At 44.0% G+C, this 16,534-nt stretch overlaps 1 protein-coding gene across 9 annotated transcripts; it reads left to right on the top strand.

Annotated features, from left to right (window-relative positions):
• Positions 1-174: 174 nt before the first annotated feature.
• Positions 175-14,858, top strand: LOC112263965 (mitochondrial glycine transporter B). 9 transcript variants are annotated; one of them, XM_024440598.2, is made up of 9 exons: positions 175-292; positions 941-1,048; positions 2,503-2,586; positions 4,935-5,059; positions 6,550-6,634; positions 8,823-9,005; positions 10,166-10,334; positions 10,793-10,956; positions 11,195-14,858. In XM_024440598.2, exons 2-9 carry the CDS (start codon positions 1,034-1,036, stop codon positions 11,315-11,317), a joined length of 948 nt encoding a protein of 315 aa, XP_024296366.1. In that variant the 5' UTR covers positions 175-292; positions 941-1,033; the 3' UTR covers positions 11,318-14,858. The 9 variants fall into 9 exon arrangements, with proteins under 9 accessions (XP_024296366.1, XP_042159538.1, XP_024296372.1 ...); XM_024440604.2 differs by having other exon boundaries at positions 227-728; positions 2,506-2,586; XM_024440602.2 differs by having other exon boundaries at positions 227-728.
• The last annotated feature ends 1,676 nt before the right edge of the window (positions 14,859-16,534 follow it).

Genomic DNA, 16,534 nt, shown 5'->3' with positions numbered 1-16,534 from the left:
CAATATTTAACTCTGAAATTAATTCATATTGATGCAGTGAAACCATTTTCTCACACTAACAGGAGTTTTAAACAAAGGAGCGATACCACAAATTAGCTGCAGTATTTACACATGCAGTCCAAGTACACCACCAGAGGGTTCCGAGTATAACTAGAAATATTGCCTATGCTCCCCTCCCACTATATTTTGCAGTGGAAAGCGAGATGAAACCGGTTGGCCCCGACTGGTACAGGGTAGAGAGGAGGTGCTTTGGGCGACGTGGGGGGGAAATTGCTGATCTCTCACTACGCAGGTTTGACTTTTCCAGACACCGACCAACATTGTCATTGACAGTAAAAAAATTTTTAAAAAGGTGGATGGCAGCAACTGCATAGCTGTCTACGTTTTAAATCTAGTGAATTATATTTTACCAGCTAGTAGATGAATACACGTCGGTTGCTGTGAGCAGTCAAACGTTTTAGTACAAAGCCAGCCAACTACTTTTGCAAAGTCAGTACAGCTAACGTTGGCTAGCTTGCGTCATTTTGGTGAGACAGTTTGCTAGCTACCTAACGAGTAAAATTAGTATTTTAGCTAAACACAATTCTAGTATTACTCAAAGGTCCGCGCTTACTAAGTCGCTAGTTTTTGGTTCAGCTAACAGTTCGCTAGTTGGTGTAGTGACTGATTTACCGGCAAAATGTCTTTGAAATTATTAATAATCGATCCCTAGCGAACTTCAAAGCCAGGTAAGGTATGTTTGCGTGCCGTGTCCATGTCGTTTGACCACTTTTTCAATAGCTAAAGAGGTAGCTAACTAGTGTGCTCAGTTTGAACTAATATATTCAGTTTGACCTGATGTCATTTTATAATTCAGTTGCTGTAGCGAGTCTGCAAAACATTGCATCATTATGTTGACGTGCGTATGTAATTGGTATAGCTATTCACCCCCTTACTGTAGTTGGGGCTGTAAACAAACAGCGACAAGACGGCAAGAGAAGGGAAGGAGGCGCTCGAATCGCTCCTTCAGGATTCATCCACTGTATCATCAAAAATGGAGTTGGCACTGGTAAGTTAGTAACGTTAGCTACAAATGTATACATGAACACTGTAGTTCACAAGCATCTGGCATCTTCGTCTTTGTTACTATACAAGCGAGCTAAACTGACTGACACAGTGATACTCAGTCTCAGAAGATTCAGTTTAAAACTGCAGAAAATGCTCCACCATTTCCTGGTTGCTAAACATCTAATAGTTCGCCTAATTTAAGTTTATATGACAAAAGTGTTGGGTATCGGTTTTTTTTTACCATATAAACCGCTGTGGAATATATTTTCCATTACCAAAAATATATCTTAAGATGTTTGTAGTTGGTGTACAAAAGTAAGACGCAAAAAACGAAATTAAGGACAGTAAGCATAGAAATATGCACATAGAGCAGATCTAATTAGTCTTTCAATGAGAGTGACAGATCTATAACTCAATTTCTGTTTATTTGGTCTTCACCCAAAAGTTACATATTGCAGCTTTAAAATGTATGTCAAATAAAAACCAATGACTGCAGAGTTAAACAAACCATACAACTCTCTGCACAAGGACTACTTCTACCAAATTCCACAAATGTTACTAAAACACATTTACTTGAACATTGCAGGTGCAATGTTTGGTAACAGAATAATGGCACAACCCATCAGTTAGCTAAATTCGTTTTCTGCGAAGATTTGGTTTGAATACCTGCGGTCATGGGCAGGATTTGACTATATTCTCCAGAAGTAAGGAGTTGAAATCTTCCGAAGTGCATGGAGGTGAGGCCCAACACCCTTTAATGTTCTATAGGCAGCCCTTTATTGGTCGTAGTTGTCTGTTGCCATGGCATTCTTTAGAAAAATAGGACTTTTTTTGTAATGATGAGAATAATGTGCTGTGAGCCTGTGATGTCGGGGTAAAGGAGGCTGCCATAGACAGAGAAAGTTGTATTTTCTGTGCAAACATTGTACTATTCTACTACGCTAATTTTACATTGGTTATGTCATCCTGGCCTGGGGAAGACCGTATAGTGCACACAGGCTGAAAGTCACACATTCATTTGCATAAACAGACTCCCACCACCATCCAATTCTCAGTGACCCATATTTAGTGTCACACACACAGAGACAGACTCTCTCTCTCACACACAGTTTAAATCACAGACACTCACACACACAGTCTAAATCACACACAGAGACACAGCCACTGCATGACTCATACATCATTTCATAGAGACAAAATTTGTCAGAAAGCGATTTAGAGTGGATGGGAGAGAGCAGCGCAATTCTGTTGTGTGTGTGTGTGTGTGTGTGTGTGCGAATCAACGAGCAATTGAGAGAGAAACTAATTTAGAAGCCTGTGGGTGGGGGCGAGAAGAGGGGTAGCAGCAGCAAACCATTGTGTGTTAGATCGAGAAGCAAACCATTGTGTTTTAGATCGAGAGAGAGAGGGAAGTGAGAGATGAAGATGTCTTATTTTGTAATATGCTGTTCGTAGCAGCAGCGGAGAGAGGTGAAAGAGGGAGACATGCAACAGAAACAGGATTCTCAAGGAGGCAAACCCTCAAGCATCCTGGGAAAGGTAGGGAGGATAGCCAGTGTTGTGTGTGTGTTACTGTCAAGTGCCAATGTGGATGCGTTTTCATGCTATGCTGTTGTGCAGTTGCGTCTACATGCTTTTAAAAGTAATTGTTAATCACCATGATTACAGTATTTGAGATCCGGCATCATCCGCCTGTCAGCATCTATATGCCTTTGTGTCATTTGTGAGTGAGTGTGTGTGTGTGTATATATGTTTGTGTGTCCATGTGTTTCAGATTGAGTGTTTAAAATTCACATGTACAGGGTTGCAGGTGTAGTTGGATGGTACAGTGAACATCTGCTGCAGGACTACGTGAAATAAAACAATGAAAATTGTTATAAAAAACAATAGAAATACCACTATAAACATAACTGTAGCAGTGATGAATAAATACATGTCCATTGAGGCAGAATAAAGACTGTTGAGGGAGTGGAGGATGAACAGGGGGAGCAGCAGGCTCACTTAGACTGTTGAGGGGGTGAACATAGGGGGAGCAGCAGGCTGACTAAGACTGTTGGGGGTGGAGGATGAACAGGGGAGCAGCAGGCTCACTTAGACTGTTGAGGGAGTGGAGGATGAACAGGGGGAGCAGCAGGCTCACTTAGACTGTTGAGGGGGTGAACATAGGGGGAGCAACAGGCTGTCTAAAGACTGTTGAGGGGGTGAACATGGGGGGGAAGCAGGCTGACTAGAGACTGTTGAGGGGGAGAAGCAGGCAGACTAAATGACCATTGAGGGGGTGTGGGGACCAAGTGAAATAAAACAATACAAATAATAATAAGAATATACATATTTACATCTGCAACAGTGATGAATGTCATTGGGGTGGGGAGGAAATGTCCATGGGGGAGTAGCAGGGGGGAGGGGGTAGTAGGATGCTGACGTGGTAGCTATTCAGCAGCCTGATGGTCTGGGTGTAGAAACTATTGGCCAGTCTTCCAGTTTTAGCCATGATGCTCCTGTACTGCCTGCGTCTGGCCGTGGCTACGGTGGCTGAGGTCAATGATGATCTTCTTGGCCTTCCTGTAACACCTGGTGTTGTAGATGTCCTGGAGGGCAGACAGTGTGCACCTAGTGGTGCGTTTGGCTGCACGTATCACCCTCTGAAGTGCCTTACGGTCAGAGGCAGTGGAGTTGCCGTACCAGGCTGTGATGCAGCCTGACAGTATGCTCTCGATGGTGCTCCTGTAGAACACTGAGGGCCCTCTTAGAGATGCCCAATTTCTTGAGCCTCCTGAAGTTGTTCTGCCGCCTTCACCACTGTGTCCGTGTGTTTTGACCATTTTAGCTTTTCTAAGACGTCTACACAGAGGAATTTGAAGTTCTTGACCGTCTCCACGCGGTCCTGTTGATGAGGGTGGGGGCTGTCCGACCTGGTTCCTACGGAAGTCCACAATCAGCTCCTTTGTTTTGCTGACGTTGAGGGAGAGGTTGTTTACCAGGCACCATGCCGTCAGAGTGCCTACCTCCTCCCTGTAGGCCATCTCGTCGTTGTTTGTAACCAGGCCTACTACTGTTGTGTTGTCAGCAAACTTGAGGATGGAGTTGGAACTGTGTGAGGCCATACAGAGAATATAGGAGGGGCCTGAGAACGCACCCTTGTGGGGCCCCAGTGTTGAGAATCAGTGTCGAGCACGTAATGTTGCCTACTTTCACCACCTGGGGGCGGCCCGTCAGGAAGTCCAGGACCCAGTTGCATAGGCAGGAGTTCAGACCCAGGGTCGTGAGCTTTGTAATGAGTTTATAGGGCACTATGATATTGAAGGCTGAGCTGTAGTCGATGAACATCATCCTCACATATACATTCCTTTTGTCCAGATGAGTAAGGGGAGTGTGCAGTGAAATGGTTTATGTATGTATGTATGTATGTGCGCCTGTGTGTTGGTATTTATCAGTGTGTGTCCCATTTATCCTTGCGTCTCAAGCTATATTTAGTGTTTCTCTGTGTACATCTCCCCCTTCCATGTATGTCCATCAGAAGTGTGAATAATGAGAACGCTCAGTCTCCGTGTGATTCGCCATGACAGCTCCTCTGTTAGTGTTGACTGTCTGCACGCATCTCCATCACCACTGGTTGTGTGTCGACTGTCTGCACGCATCTCCATCACCACTGGTTGTGTTGTTATATCTGCGTGTACTTGTGCATACATCATGAACATGTTTCCGTACTGTGCGTAGCCTTTTAGGGCATCGTTTGCAAACGGAATGTGCGGTGTAAGCTGTATTGCCTTCCTACATGCCCGTGTACATCAGTCACACATAAAACGACATGTGGACATGTGCTTATCCCTCGTCCTCTTTTTTTCTCGCCCTCTTCTCTCCTCGCTCTCGCTCCATGCCCCCCGCAGGCGCATCCAGCTCTCAAGGCCTTCATGTGTGGCTCCCTCAGCGGTACCTGCTCCACGCTGCTCTTCCAGCCTCTGGACCTGGTCAAGACGCGCCTGCAGACCCTGCAGAACACCATGAAGCCTGGGTATGTAGTGGAGCTCGGCAATACAGACAACAATCCATATCGCCATAAATGGACACATTTGTTGCGATTCAATTAGGCTAAATTATTTTTGGGGGAGGTGCACAGTTACTCTCTGTTTGCACCCTATTTACACTGTGTCAAAGAAATGGCCATAATATATTATCCTAAGTTATTTGGTTACCAGGTGATCCAGCGTTTAAGAGATGATGTAACACTGCGACAGGAAGAGACCTGTATTTTAAACCGTCTACAAAGCACCTGCAGCTCAGCTTCGATGTTGTGCAGTGTCAATGACATGTCGGGCTTCGCCGTCCTACTGGATCACATTTCAGTTCCGATGCTATTTTGCCATGACATTGTATTTCTTGTCCAGATTGTGAACCATCTTCTTTTGTGATGTGGTACGTTATGTCATCTGTAATTTCATTCCATCGGTTAGTGTGTGTTGCATTGTGTATGCAAGCGATTCCTTATTGGGTTGTTGATGTATATGTTCCAAAGGTCTGCATCAGTGGCTTGTGGGCTATGTGTGGTAGCCAGAAATGCTAAACACGTTTATGTTAGTTAACAGTCAATTACCGTTAGTCAGGCAGTTATTTGCATCACAGTCACCCGCTGACAACTTTTCATGACAACCCTAGTCATGACACTTGTTGACCTCTGCCTAATTCTTCTTCGCCATGCGTTCGTCATGCTGCATTACCTGCCTGTGTTTCAAAAGGTGGAAACAGTTGTTGGTGTTACCTCGAGTGGTTGCTATAGTTGTGCGACAGTTCAAGCACATCGCCTCACTCTGCTCAATGTCACTGGGTTGAAAACCAGAATAGGCCCAAACAACCGACACAGCGTCCTTATTTGGTAGCAATTGTTCTTGGATTTCTGGGACGGCAGTTTGTTTGTCTCCGTTCATTTGACCCCGCTAATGAACAAGGCTACTCGCAACATCACTTGGGTGAACTGCCAACAGCAAGTGTTGGAAGATTGGGATAGGACACGGCTCTGATTGGCTCAAATAAAACGGCATAGATGAAAGTGTTGTGCTCCGGCAGCGTGATGCTTTCATACATGCATTCGCAAAATTTCTTCGGTATGATATGGAATGTCAGTGTCGGTAATTTTTGGTTTCTCGTCCCAGCTCTAGTCTGTAGGACACACATACGCAGAAAGAGCCGGAGAGACACAGGCACACACACTCGCGCATGTATATTTGCATAAACACCGATACAAACACGCTGAGAGATACACACACTGCAGGGTAGAATCCCTCTTCAGTAGCTTTCAGACAATTTGAATCCCCTCATTTGACCCATATATGCTAATTAGACACACTTCCATGCTAACAACTCCTCACTAGAATTGACCCCCGAAGACGTGTTGGGAACATATCTACAGATGAATCTGTCTTTTTAGACTTTCGCTTATTTTCAAGTATCCAGTCTCTAAGCTTAATGGGTGTGTGTGTTTAACCATTTATTTATCTCCTGTCTCAGAGCTCCTAAGGTGGGGATGATGACGGTGCTTATCCAGGTCATTCGGACAGAGAGCTTCCTGGGCCTGTGGAAGGGAGTGTCACCGGTGAGAGTCTAATCGAAGCGGTCTGGCTTCCCTGTTCATCTTGTGGTTTACTTTCCCTGTTTTAACACAGTCTGTGTACGAAGTCTGACTTACTGTATCACTTTGGTTAGTGAATCTTTTTCTAAGAACCAGACTTTCTTAGTAGATCACGTCGCTCTCCAAAAACGACTGGATTTTTTTCTTCTTTTTTTTTACAACTGTTTTCTTTTGTGTGAACAATAGCAGAGATGCATAAAGATGGCGGCCCCGTGTACAGTTGATGTCAGAAGTTTACACTTAGGTTGTAGTCATTAAAACTAGTTTTTTCAACCACTCCACAAATGTCTTGTTAACAAACTATAGTTTTGGCAAGTTGGTTAGGACAGATGTAATTTTTCCAACAATTGTTTACAGACAGATTATTTCACTTATAATTCACTGTATCACAATTCCGGTGGGTCAGAGGTTTACATACACTAAGTTGACTGTGCCATTAAGCAGCTTGGAAAATTCCAGAAAATTATGTAATGGCTTTAGACGCTTCTAATAGGCTAATTGACATAATTTGAATCAATTGGAGGTGTATATGTGGATGTATTTCAAGGCCTACCTTCAAACTCAGTGCCTCTTTGCTTAACATCATGGGAAAATCAAAAGAAATCAGCCAAGACCTCCGAAAACAAATTGTCGACCTCCACTAGTCTGGTTCGTCCTTGGGAGCAATTTGCAAATGCCTGAAGGTACCACGTTCATCTGTACAAACAATAGTACGCAAGTATAAACACCATGGGACCACGCAGCTGTCATACCGCTCAGGAAGGAGATGCGTTCTGTCTCCTAGAGATGAACATACTTTGGTGCGAAAAGGGCTAATCAAACCCAGAACAACAGCAAAGGACCTTGTGAAGATGCTGGAGGAAATAGGTACAAAAGTATCTATATCCACAGTAAAACGAGTCCTATATCGACATAACCTGAAAGGCCGCTCAGCAAGGAAAAAGCCACTGCTCCAAAACCACCATAAAAAAGCCAGACTACGGTTTGCAACTGCACATAGGGACAAAGATCGTACTTTTTGGAGAAATGTCCTCTGGTCTGATGAAACTTGCAAGCTGAAGAACACCATCAAAACCGTGAAGCACGGGAGTGACAGCATCATGTTGTGGGGGTGCTTTGCTGCAGGAGGGATTGGTGCACTTCACAAAATAGATGGCATCATGAGGAAGGAAAATTATGTGGATATATTGAAGCAACATCTCAAGACATCAGTCAGGAAGTTAAAGCTTGGTCGCAAATGGGTCTTCCAAATGGACAATGACCCCAAGCATACTTCCAAAGTTGTGGCAAAATGGCTTAAGGACAACAAAGTCAAAGTATTGGAATGGCCATCACAAAGCCCTGACCTCAATCCTATAGACAATTTGTGGACAGAACTGAAAAAGCATGTGCGAGCATGGAGGCCTACAAACCTGACTCAGTTACACCAGCTCTGTCAGGAGGAATGGGCCAAAATTCACCCAATTATTTGTGGGAAGCTTGTGGGAGGCTACCCGAAACCTTTGACCCAAGTTAAACAATTTCACAGCAATGCTACCAAATACTAATTGAGTGTATGTAAACTTCTGACCCACTGGGAATGTGATGAAAGAAATAAAAGCTTAAATAAATCATTCTCTCTCCTATTATTCTAACATTTCACATTCTTAAAATAAAGTGGTGATCCTAACTGACCTAAGACAGGGAATTCTTACTGCAGCTAAAGTGTATGTAAACTTCCGGCTTCAACTGTACTTATCACAAATGCCTCGTTTGCGCATTTCCCTGAATTGTACATGGCTCTCCTTGACTCTTTTATCGTGTTCTCATTCGCACACTATACATGATAACAATTCTAGCTCCAAGACGGCAGCAATTTGAAAACCCCAAAAAGTTGATTGTGCTGATTTATTGTTGTTGAACCATGTCGCGCTCCGTCGTTTAAAAACTCAGTGGATGTCATGTCTGAGTTCCACCGTCTTTATCCACTTCGCCATAGTTTCTACCTTAAAGAAGAATTCAGCTACAATCTAAATCTTGAACTTTCTCTCTCGCCCTCCTCTCACCTCTCTGTCTGTCCTCGCACTCTCTCTCTCTGTCCTTGCACTCTCTCTCTGTCCTCGCACTCTCTCTCTCCCCTCTATCTCTGTCCTCATACTCTATCTCTCTCCAGTCTTTTGTGCGCTGTATCCCAGGCGTAGGGATCTACTTCTCAACCTTCTACTCACTGAAGCAGCACTACTTCCAGGAGGGCCGGGCCCCTAATGCTGGGGAGGCTGTGCTGCTGGGGGCCGGGGCCAGGGCCGTGGCTGGGGTCTGCATGCTGCCTGTCACCGTCATCAAGACACGCTTCGAGGTGAGAGCTTCTTCTCGGTGTTGTGAATGGGGATGGACTAAAATAAAAGATGGAGAGGGAAAGGAGCTGGGATTAAGGCATGGTTGAGTGGGCGAGAGGTTGTTACAGCTATATGAGGATGGAAAAAGACTTTGAGGCAATGGTGTAGGATGGAGAGAAGGAGGTGGAGGGAGAGGAGCAAGGATGAGGTGAGGGTTGCTACAGCCATGTATGTTTAGGATGGATTAGGAGGAAGATAAGCATGAATGGATAGAAGAAGGGTTGGAAGGATGTATGAATTAAGATGAGGAATGGTTCAGAATCAGAATGTGTGTGAGAGGAAAGGGAGAATGAAGTCAGGAAGTAAACAAAGGAGGAAGGGGAGGAGTTGGTGGTTCAGTAATAACATAGAACAAGCACAAGCAGATAGGCTGGGATATTTCTGGTGTCTGTGGGCTGGAGCTGGAAGGTAGAATTAGAGAGAAGATGATGGTAGAATTAGCAGCCTGCCACCGCAGAGAGAGAAGGAGAAGATGAAGGGAAAAGAGAGGCGAGAGAGTGTGGAGAGAGAGAAGGTTATCTGATGGGAGAGCTGATTGCCTTGGGAATTAAACGCTTCTATCTGCATTTGAATAAATTCTGTTGTGTTGGTTTTATAAGGACTGAGCATCTAGCTGTGCGTAGAGGATCTGTCACGACTACAAATGTTTAATGTAACTATGTCACCTGCTAGTTTCTTCATCTGTATGATTACGTGTCATCTGTTTATTAATGGCGCTCCGTTGGTTTCCAGAGGTGGTGGATATCTATCTGGTTTAGTGTTTAAATGTTGCTAGTAGTTGTGTGTAATGTTGTGTATTGAGTTAAGTTTTCAATCAGTGGAGGCTGCTGAGGGGAGGACGGCTCATAATAATGGCCGGAATGGAGTGAATGGGAAGGTGTCAAACAGATGAAAACCATGTGTTTGATACCATTCCATTGTCTCCATTCCAGTCATTACTATGAGCCGTCCTTCGCTGTATTCAGAGTTTGGGTCGATTCCATTTCAATTCAGTCAATTGAAATGGAACCGATCCCAACCCTCTTGGTAATCTGTAGGTATTCCAGAGTAGACGGTATAACTACGTGATCTACTGTGGTTGTAGTGTATAATGTGTTGTATTACTGTGTGCGTTGCGCAGAGCGGACGGTACAACTACGTGAGCGTCCTGGGAGCTCTGAAGAGCGTGTGTGAGACGGAGGGACCCAGGGCTCTGTTCTCCGGGCTGACGGCCACAATGCTCCGAGACGCCCCCTTCTCTGGCATCTACGTCATGTTCTACAGCCAGGCCAAGAGGTCCCTGCCACCGGGTAAGAGAAACACACTCTCTATGTGAGAGGAGGGGAAGAGGGCGAGTGAGAGACTACAAAATGTCACACCGACACACTGAATAGTCAAGTGTGTTACTTCAGCAGGATTTCTTTACATTGGCGTCTGTTAGTGTAAACAGCTATTAAACGCCATGTGGGGTATTGCTTGCATGTGAATTCCAAGTAATCCAGAATAATGACATATTTATTTTACCTTTTTTAAATAGGCAAGTCAGTTAAGAACAAATTCTTATTTACAATGACGGCCAAGGAACAGTGGGTTAACTGCCTTCTTCAGGAGCAGAAGGACAGATTTTTTTACCTTGTCAGCTCGGGGATTCGATGTTGCAACCTTTCGGTTACTAGTCCAACACTCTAACCACTAGGTTACCTGACGCTGTATTTTCTGTTAGTGCCCGTGTAGGTCTGACCATTCTCTGTGCGGTCTCTTCTCTCAGAGGTGAGCTCATCGCCCTATGCCCCATTAGGGAACTTTGGCTGTGGGGTGATGGCCGGAGTACTAGCCTCTGTGGTCACCCAGCCAGCTGACGTGGTCAAGACTCACATCCAGGTTAGCCCTGCCCACTGGACCACCAAGGACGCCATTCGCTACATCTATACGGTGAGGCCTAAATCTTAATGAAAATATACACTACATGATTAATTTCCTATGTGTGAGGTACCATTCTTGGTCTTCCAATTTTTCCTATTCTGAGGGTATTTTAATACATGAGATATAGCTATGGATTTGAAGCACTTCTTATTGATCGTAAATGTTCCTCCAAAAGCGACTGAACATCTCTTCCTGCGCAAACTATTGTTTTTACCAACTGAACAGTGAACTCTTCACTCTCCTTCAGGAGCATGGTCTGAGGGGTTTCTTCCGTGGGGCTGTGCCACGCTCTCTGAGGAGGACTCTGATGGCAGCCATGGCCTGGACCGTCTACGAACAGCTGATGGCCCGCATGGGACTCAAGTCCTGAGGAGAGGAGACAGGGAGGAACTGATAAAGGAGGAATATGGGGACTTGTTTTTATACAAAGCAGCAGTATGAAGTAGAAGAAAGAGAGGAGGATGAGAAGGAGTGAAGGAGGAGGGAGAGAGGAGTTGTAGGGACTGTTTATCACTGCAACTAGCTTGGGAAAGAAAGAGGTGGGTGTCTGTGGCATGGAAGAGTGTGTGTGTGTGTTTTACATGTTGATGTTTATGAGAGTTATTGTGAATGGTTGATGTTTATGAGAGTTATTGTGAATGTTTGATTTATGTCCTTACATTGTCAAACCTGACCTTAAATGACATCCCCTTTTGCTGAGAACTGAACTGATCCCTCTGACTGGGGAGACCATAGAGAACTATCTATTTCTATGGGGGAGACCATAGGGATGTATTTAATATATTTCTATGGGGGAGACCCTCTCCGACTGGGGAGACCATAGAGAATGATCTATTTCTATGGGGGAGACCCTCAGACTGGGGAGACCATAGAGAATGATCTATTTCTATGGGGGAGAACCTCAGACTGGGGAGACCATAGATAATTATCTATTTATATTGGGGAGACCCTCTCAGACTAGGGAGACCATAGAGAATGATCTAATTATATTTCTATGAGGGAGACTCTGCCTGGGGAGACTATAGAGAATGATCTAATTATATGGGGGAGACCCTTAGACTGGGGAGACCATGGAGAATGATATATTTCTATGGGGGAGAACCTCAGACTGGGGAGACCATAGATAATTATCTATTTATATTGGGGAGACCCTCTCCGACTGGGGAGACCATAGAGAATGATCTATTTCTATGGGGGAGACCCTCAGACTGGGGAGACCATGGAGAATGATATATTTCTATGGGGGAGAACCTCAGACTGGGGAGACCATAGATAATTATCTATTTATATTGGGGAGACCCTCTCAGACTGGGGAGACCATAGAGAATTATCTAATTATATTTCTATGAGGGAGACCATAGAGAATGATATAATTATATTTCTATGGGGGAGACCCTCAGACTATGACCACTGTGGTTTAGCTCTGGATACCACTCCAGTGACAGAGACTGTCGCCGACTGTCACCCACTACCACTGTCTATGACTATGAATGACTGGGACTAACATCTAGGTGTCTCTAACACTCCCAAGATGAAACAGCAGCTTTGATTGAATTAGCTCAGCAAGAGGTTATCCGCTGGCTAAAAGTGTAGTGGACTGGACAAAGCTACCCAGTGCCATAACCACGCAACATATTTACAAATGACCGGCAGAATACATTATAACAGCACAGTGATTATTGTGACCTGTCGACTGACTGAAGGAAGTACTATATTTATTGATTGACTAAAATATTTCTTACTAGCTTGGACAATCAAGACAATATTGCTGTGCATTGTAGCAAAAGACTAGGCTGATATTTTCTATACTGCAACTGCACAATTAGCTACTAGCAACTTGGCATTGGCATACTTAGCCATATTAAAATAGTGTACAGCAGGTGTTCTCTATACCCAATTCAACTGGGATCTAATTTCTAGTGCATTCCATTCTGGTTGCAGTGTTGTAGACCGGATGTGCTTTATCTAACCAGTAATAATAGTCAATCCCAGAGTCATAGATGGATAATTGGCTCTAGTCAATGCCATTGGAACCCAGACAATGCAACTCTGGCCCCCATTGTGCTGTAGCATTGTGAGACAATAGTCAACATCACGATCATGAACATGCAGCTTCAGCATCACTGTATTACATGGGCCGGATTCAGTAGTCACAAAAAGAAAGCAAACTGGAGGGACTAGCTTATCTTGTCCTATATGACATGTAAAATGTTTTTGTTTTTCAATGCAAAACATTTTGCTACGGTGTGCACTAATGTACACTACCCAGCTAAATATAGGAATCCATATCAGTGATGCACAGCCATGGTCCTGGATGGTCTCTTATTAGTTTTGTAAATGAATAGGCCCATGTATTCAGCATTTTGAGTAGTTCATTTTTGGAAGCCCATACACGTGTATATTTTTTAACCCACAGTGTCCAGTGTGCCATGTCATGGGTATTATTTTTTGAACATGTCAGTTTTAAAGAGATGTGTTATATTTAATAGTATTGTTAGAGATTCAAAATATACACTAAGTGAGCACTACTCAGTATTAGGAGGGTGTTCTTAATGTTTGGAATACTCAGTCTATAGAGCCTGAAGCTTTGAGGACCAGAGATGGCTGAGAGAAACTGATTTAAATCCAGTACCATCACTACAATCACTGTTTGCCAACTGTTTTTGCGTTTTACACGGACAAAACAGCTTCAATATACACTGTGGCCAGTTTATTAGGTACATCCATCTAGTACCGGGTCGAACCCCCTTTGCTTCCAGAACAACCTGAATTCTTTGAGGCGTGGAAACGTTGCTCAATTGCTATCAAGGGACCTAACGTGCGCCAGGAAAACTACCCACACCGTGACAGCACCGCCACCAGCCTGGATGGTGCAATGGACTCCTGCTGTTTATGCCAAATCCTGACTCTGCCATCAGTATGAAGCAACAGGAACCTGGATTTGTCTGACCAGGCAATGTTTTTCCACTCCTCAGTTGTCCAGTGTTGGAGATCACGTGTCCACTGGAAGCGCTTGTTTATAACTTATAGGACCGGACCCCGGTGTGGTTGTCTGTTGCAATAGGCCATCCTAGACTAGGATAGATGAGTTGCGCATCTCGAAATGCCGTTCCTCCCCATTATTTGCCTGTTTGTGGCCCTCCTGTTAGCTTGCACAATTCTTGCCATTCTCCTTCGACCTCTCATTAACAAGCTGTTTTCACCCACAGGACGGCCGCTTACTGGATGTTTTTTGTTTGTCGCACCATTCTCCGTAAACCCTAGACACTGTCGTGAGTAAAAAGCCCAGGAGGCCGACCGTTTCCAAGATACTGGAACCGGCACGCCTGGCAGCAACAATCATACCACACTCAAAGTTGCGTAGGTTACTCATTTTTCTCATTCTAACGTTCAATCGACTGGTAACTAAATGCCTTGATGCTGCTTTTTATAGCAAGCCACGGCCACGTGACTCACTGTTTGTAGGAGCGAACCATTTTTGTGAACGGACCTAATAAACAGGCCGCTGAGTAGTTTGAGTCATTGAGAGGGGAAACACTGAGTTAACCCTAGCTCAATGCCAGTCAGTGACTGCACTTTAGAATTCAACTTTAGAATTCAACACATATTTATTCATTCATTCAAGCCCCTTAGCAGTGGCTGGTAAAAGGACTGGGGTGATTGACGTTTCTTGAGAATTGGTAGCTCTTCAGCCCTTGTTTGTGTTGTTGTTACACCAAGTTGTTTTGTGCCACAACATTTTGACCTTGGCGATTATCATCACTATCACTATTGTCCTTGATATACTGACTTTACACTGTATATTGTCTGTTATTATTGTCAATATTTTGTCTGTGTGTGTGAGTTTGCTCAGACCGATGCTGTGCCTGTTTTGTTTTTAAGTGAATAAAATTCCCCCCATTTTTGTACAATTCCTGGTGTTTATTTGATTCAATCTTTGCCTAGATTAACTTCAACATTGGTTCATCATGTTTTCATCCTTTGTGAGTCTCTTTACCTTGTCTCTTTACCTTGAGCTGCTGTATTTTCAGGCTCAAACCTCAGTACCAGGGGTTACTACAACGCTGATCAAGGAGTTAACCAGATAACTTGCCTAAATAGTCTTAAATTTAAATTATTTATTAAAACAAGCATGAGATGGGCATGATCTAATTGATTAAACAAATAAGTTTAGTTTTTACAATGAAACAGAAGATCAATAGTTATTTCTGGTTGCTTATTAAAGTTAGCTGGCTAACTCATTGATCCTAATTTGTTGTATAGCCCGCTGGTCTCTCCAAAGCAACACCACATTGACATAACAGACAGTGACAGGCTACAGCTCATGTCCTCAGAACACCGGGGTCCATGTGTCCTGAGGAAGAGACAGGCACTACACTAGACAGTCCCTGATGTGGAGAGGGGGGAAATAATCAGTGTGATCGACACATGATGATATGCACAAGGACACAGTCACTAAGACTGAGGTCAGGATAACGTATTCTTAAATTACCTCTTTAGCATGTATTCTCTAACAGCATAGTAGGACAGATCTTCCTTGAAACACCAATCCACTGTATTTGCTATCACACTTACCATTGAGCCTGTTAAAATAACATGCATAACCATGAGAAATACATACACTCGTGAGTACTGTACCAATCCATAATGCAAACAGACTTGGCCGATATAAACAGAGTAAGCTGGTCAACCAGTGACAGAGAGGGGAGCTAAAGACAGTGATGAGATATCAAACGAGTGAGGAGTTCACAGAGAAGTCTGGTCTTTCAATGGATTATCAGCCATTAGATATAGATAGATATGCGTCCTACATTTACACTTATCCAGAGTGACTGGTAGTTAATGCATTCATCTTAAGATAGCTAGGTGGGACAACCACATATCACAGGCAGAGTAAGTATACTTTTTCTTGAGGTGAGGAAGGGGATTATTTTATATTCTTTGAAAGGGTAGGGTTTCAGGTGTTTTTGGAAGATGGGCAGGGACTCAGCTATCCTAGCTTCAGGGGGAAGCTGGTTCCATCATTAGGGTGCCAGGACAGAGAAGAGCTTGGACTGGGCTGAGCGGGAGCTGCCCTCCTATAAGGGTGGGAGGGCCAAGAGACCAGAGGTGGCAGAGCGGAGTACTCGGATTGGGATGTAGGGTTTGAGCATAACCTGAATGTAGGGAGGGGCAGTTTCTCTTGATGCTCCGTAAGGCAAGCACCATGGTCTTGCTCCGCCGCAAAATCCACTGGCTTCCAGTCGAAGCTCGCATCCACTGGAAGCCAGTGGATTTTGCGGCGGAGCGGGAGAACTTGGGAAGGTTGAAAACCAGGCGGGCTGCAGTGTTCCTCTTCTCTCTCCTGACTATGTATTTCATCCCAGACAGGAACCGGCTGTAACTAATCACTTTCTTATGATGTGGCCTGAATTTATTTAATTTCAAAGCAGTGGATTTTATATTCCCTTTGAACAGTACCGAATTAGATAATGTTTTAATTGAAATGGCATCAAAATATTCAAAGATATAAGTACCTCAAAATGGCAACCTATAATTTTACTGACATAAACAGACTATAAAGCCGTTCAATCAATCATTACTATAT

This window comes from Oncorhynchus tshawytscha, linkage group LG02 (assembly GCF_018296145.1).
Source record: "Oncorhynchus tshawytscha isolate Ot180627B linkage group LG02, Otsh_v2.0, whole genome shotgun sequence".
Lineage (NCBI taxonomy): Eukaryota > Metazoa > Chordata > Actinopteri > Salmoniformes > Salmonidae > Oncorhynchus > Oncorhynchus tshawytscha.
This window is presented reverse-complemented; position numbering and strand designations above follow the sequence as displayed.

Bases quoted from the DNA above. Each gene is read 5' to 3' on its own strand.
- LOC112263965 (XM_024440598.2), top strand. The intron at 10,335-10,792 runs GTAAGAGAAACA...CTCTTCTCTCAG, and splicing joins CAAGAGGTCCCTGCCACCGG to AGGTGAGCTCATCGCCCTAT. The intron at 10,957-11,194 runs GTGAGGCCTAAA...ACTCTCCTTCAG, and splicing joins CCATTCGCTACATCTATACG to GAGCATGGTCTGAGGGGTTT.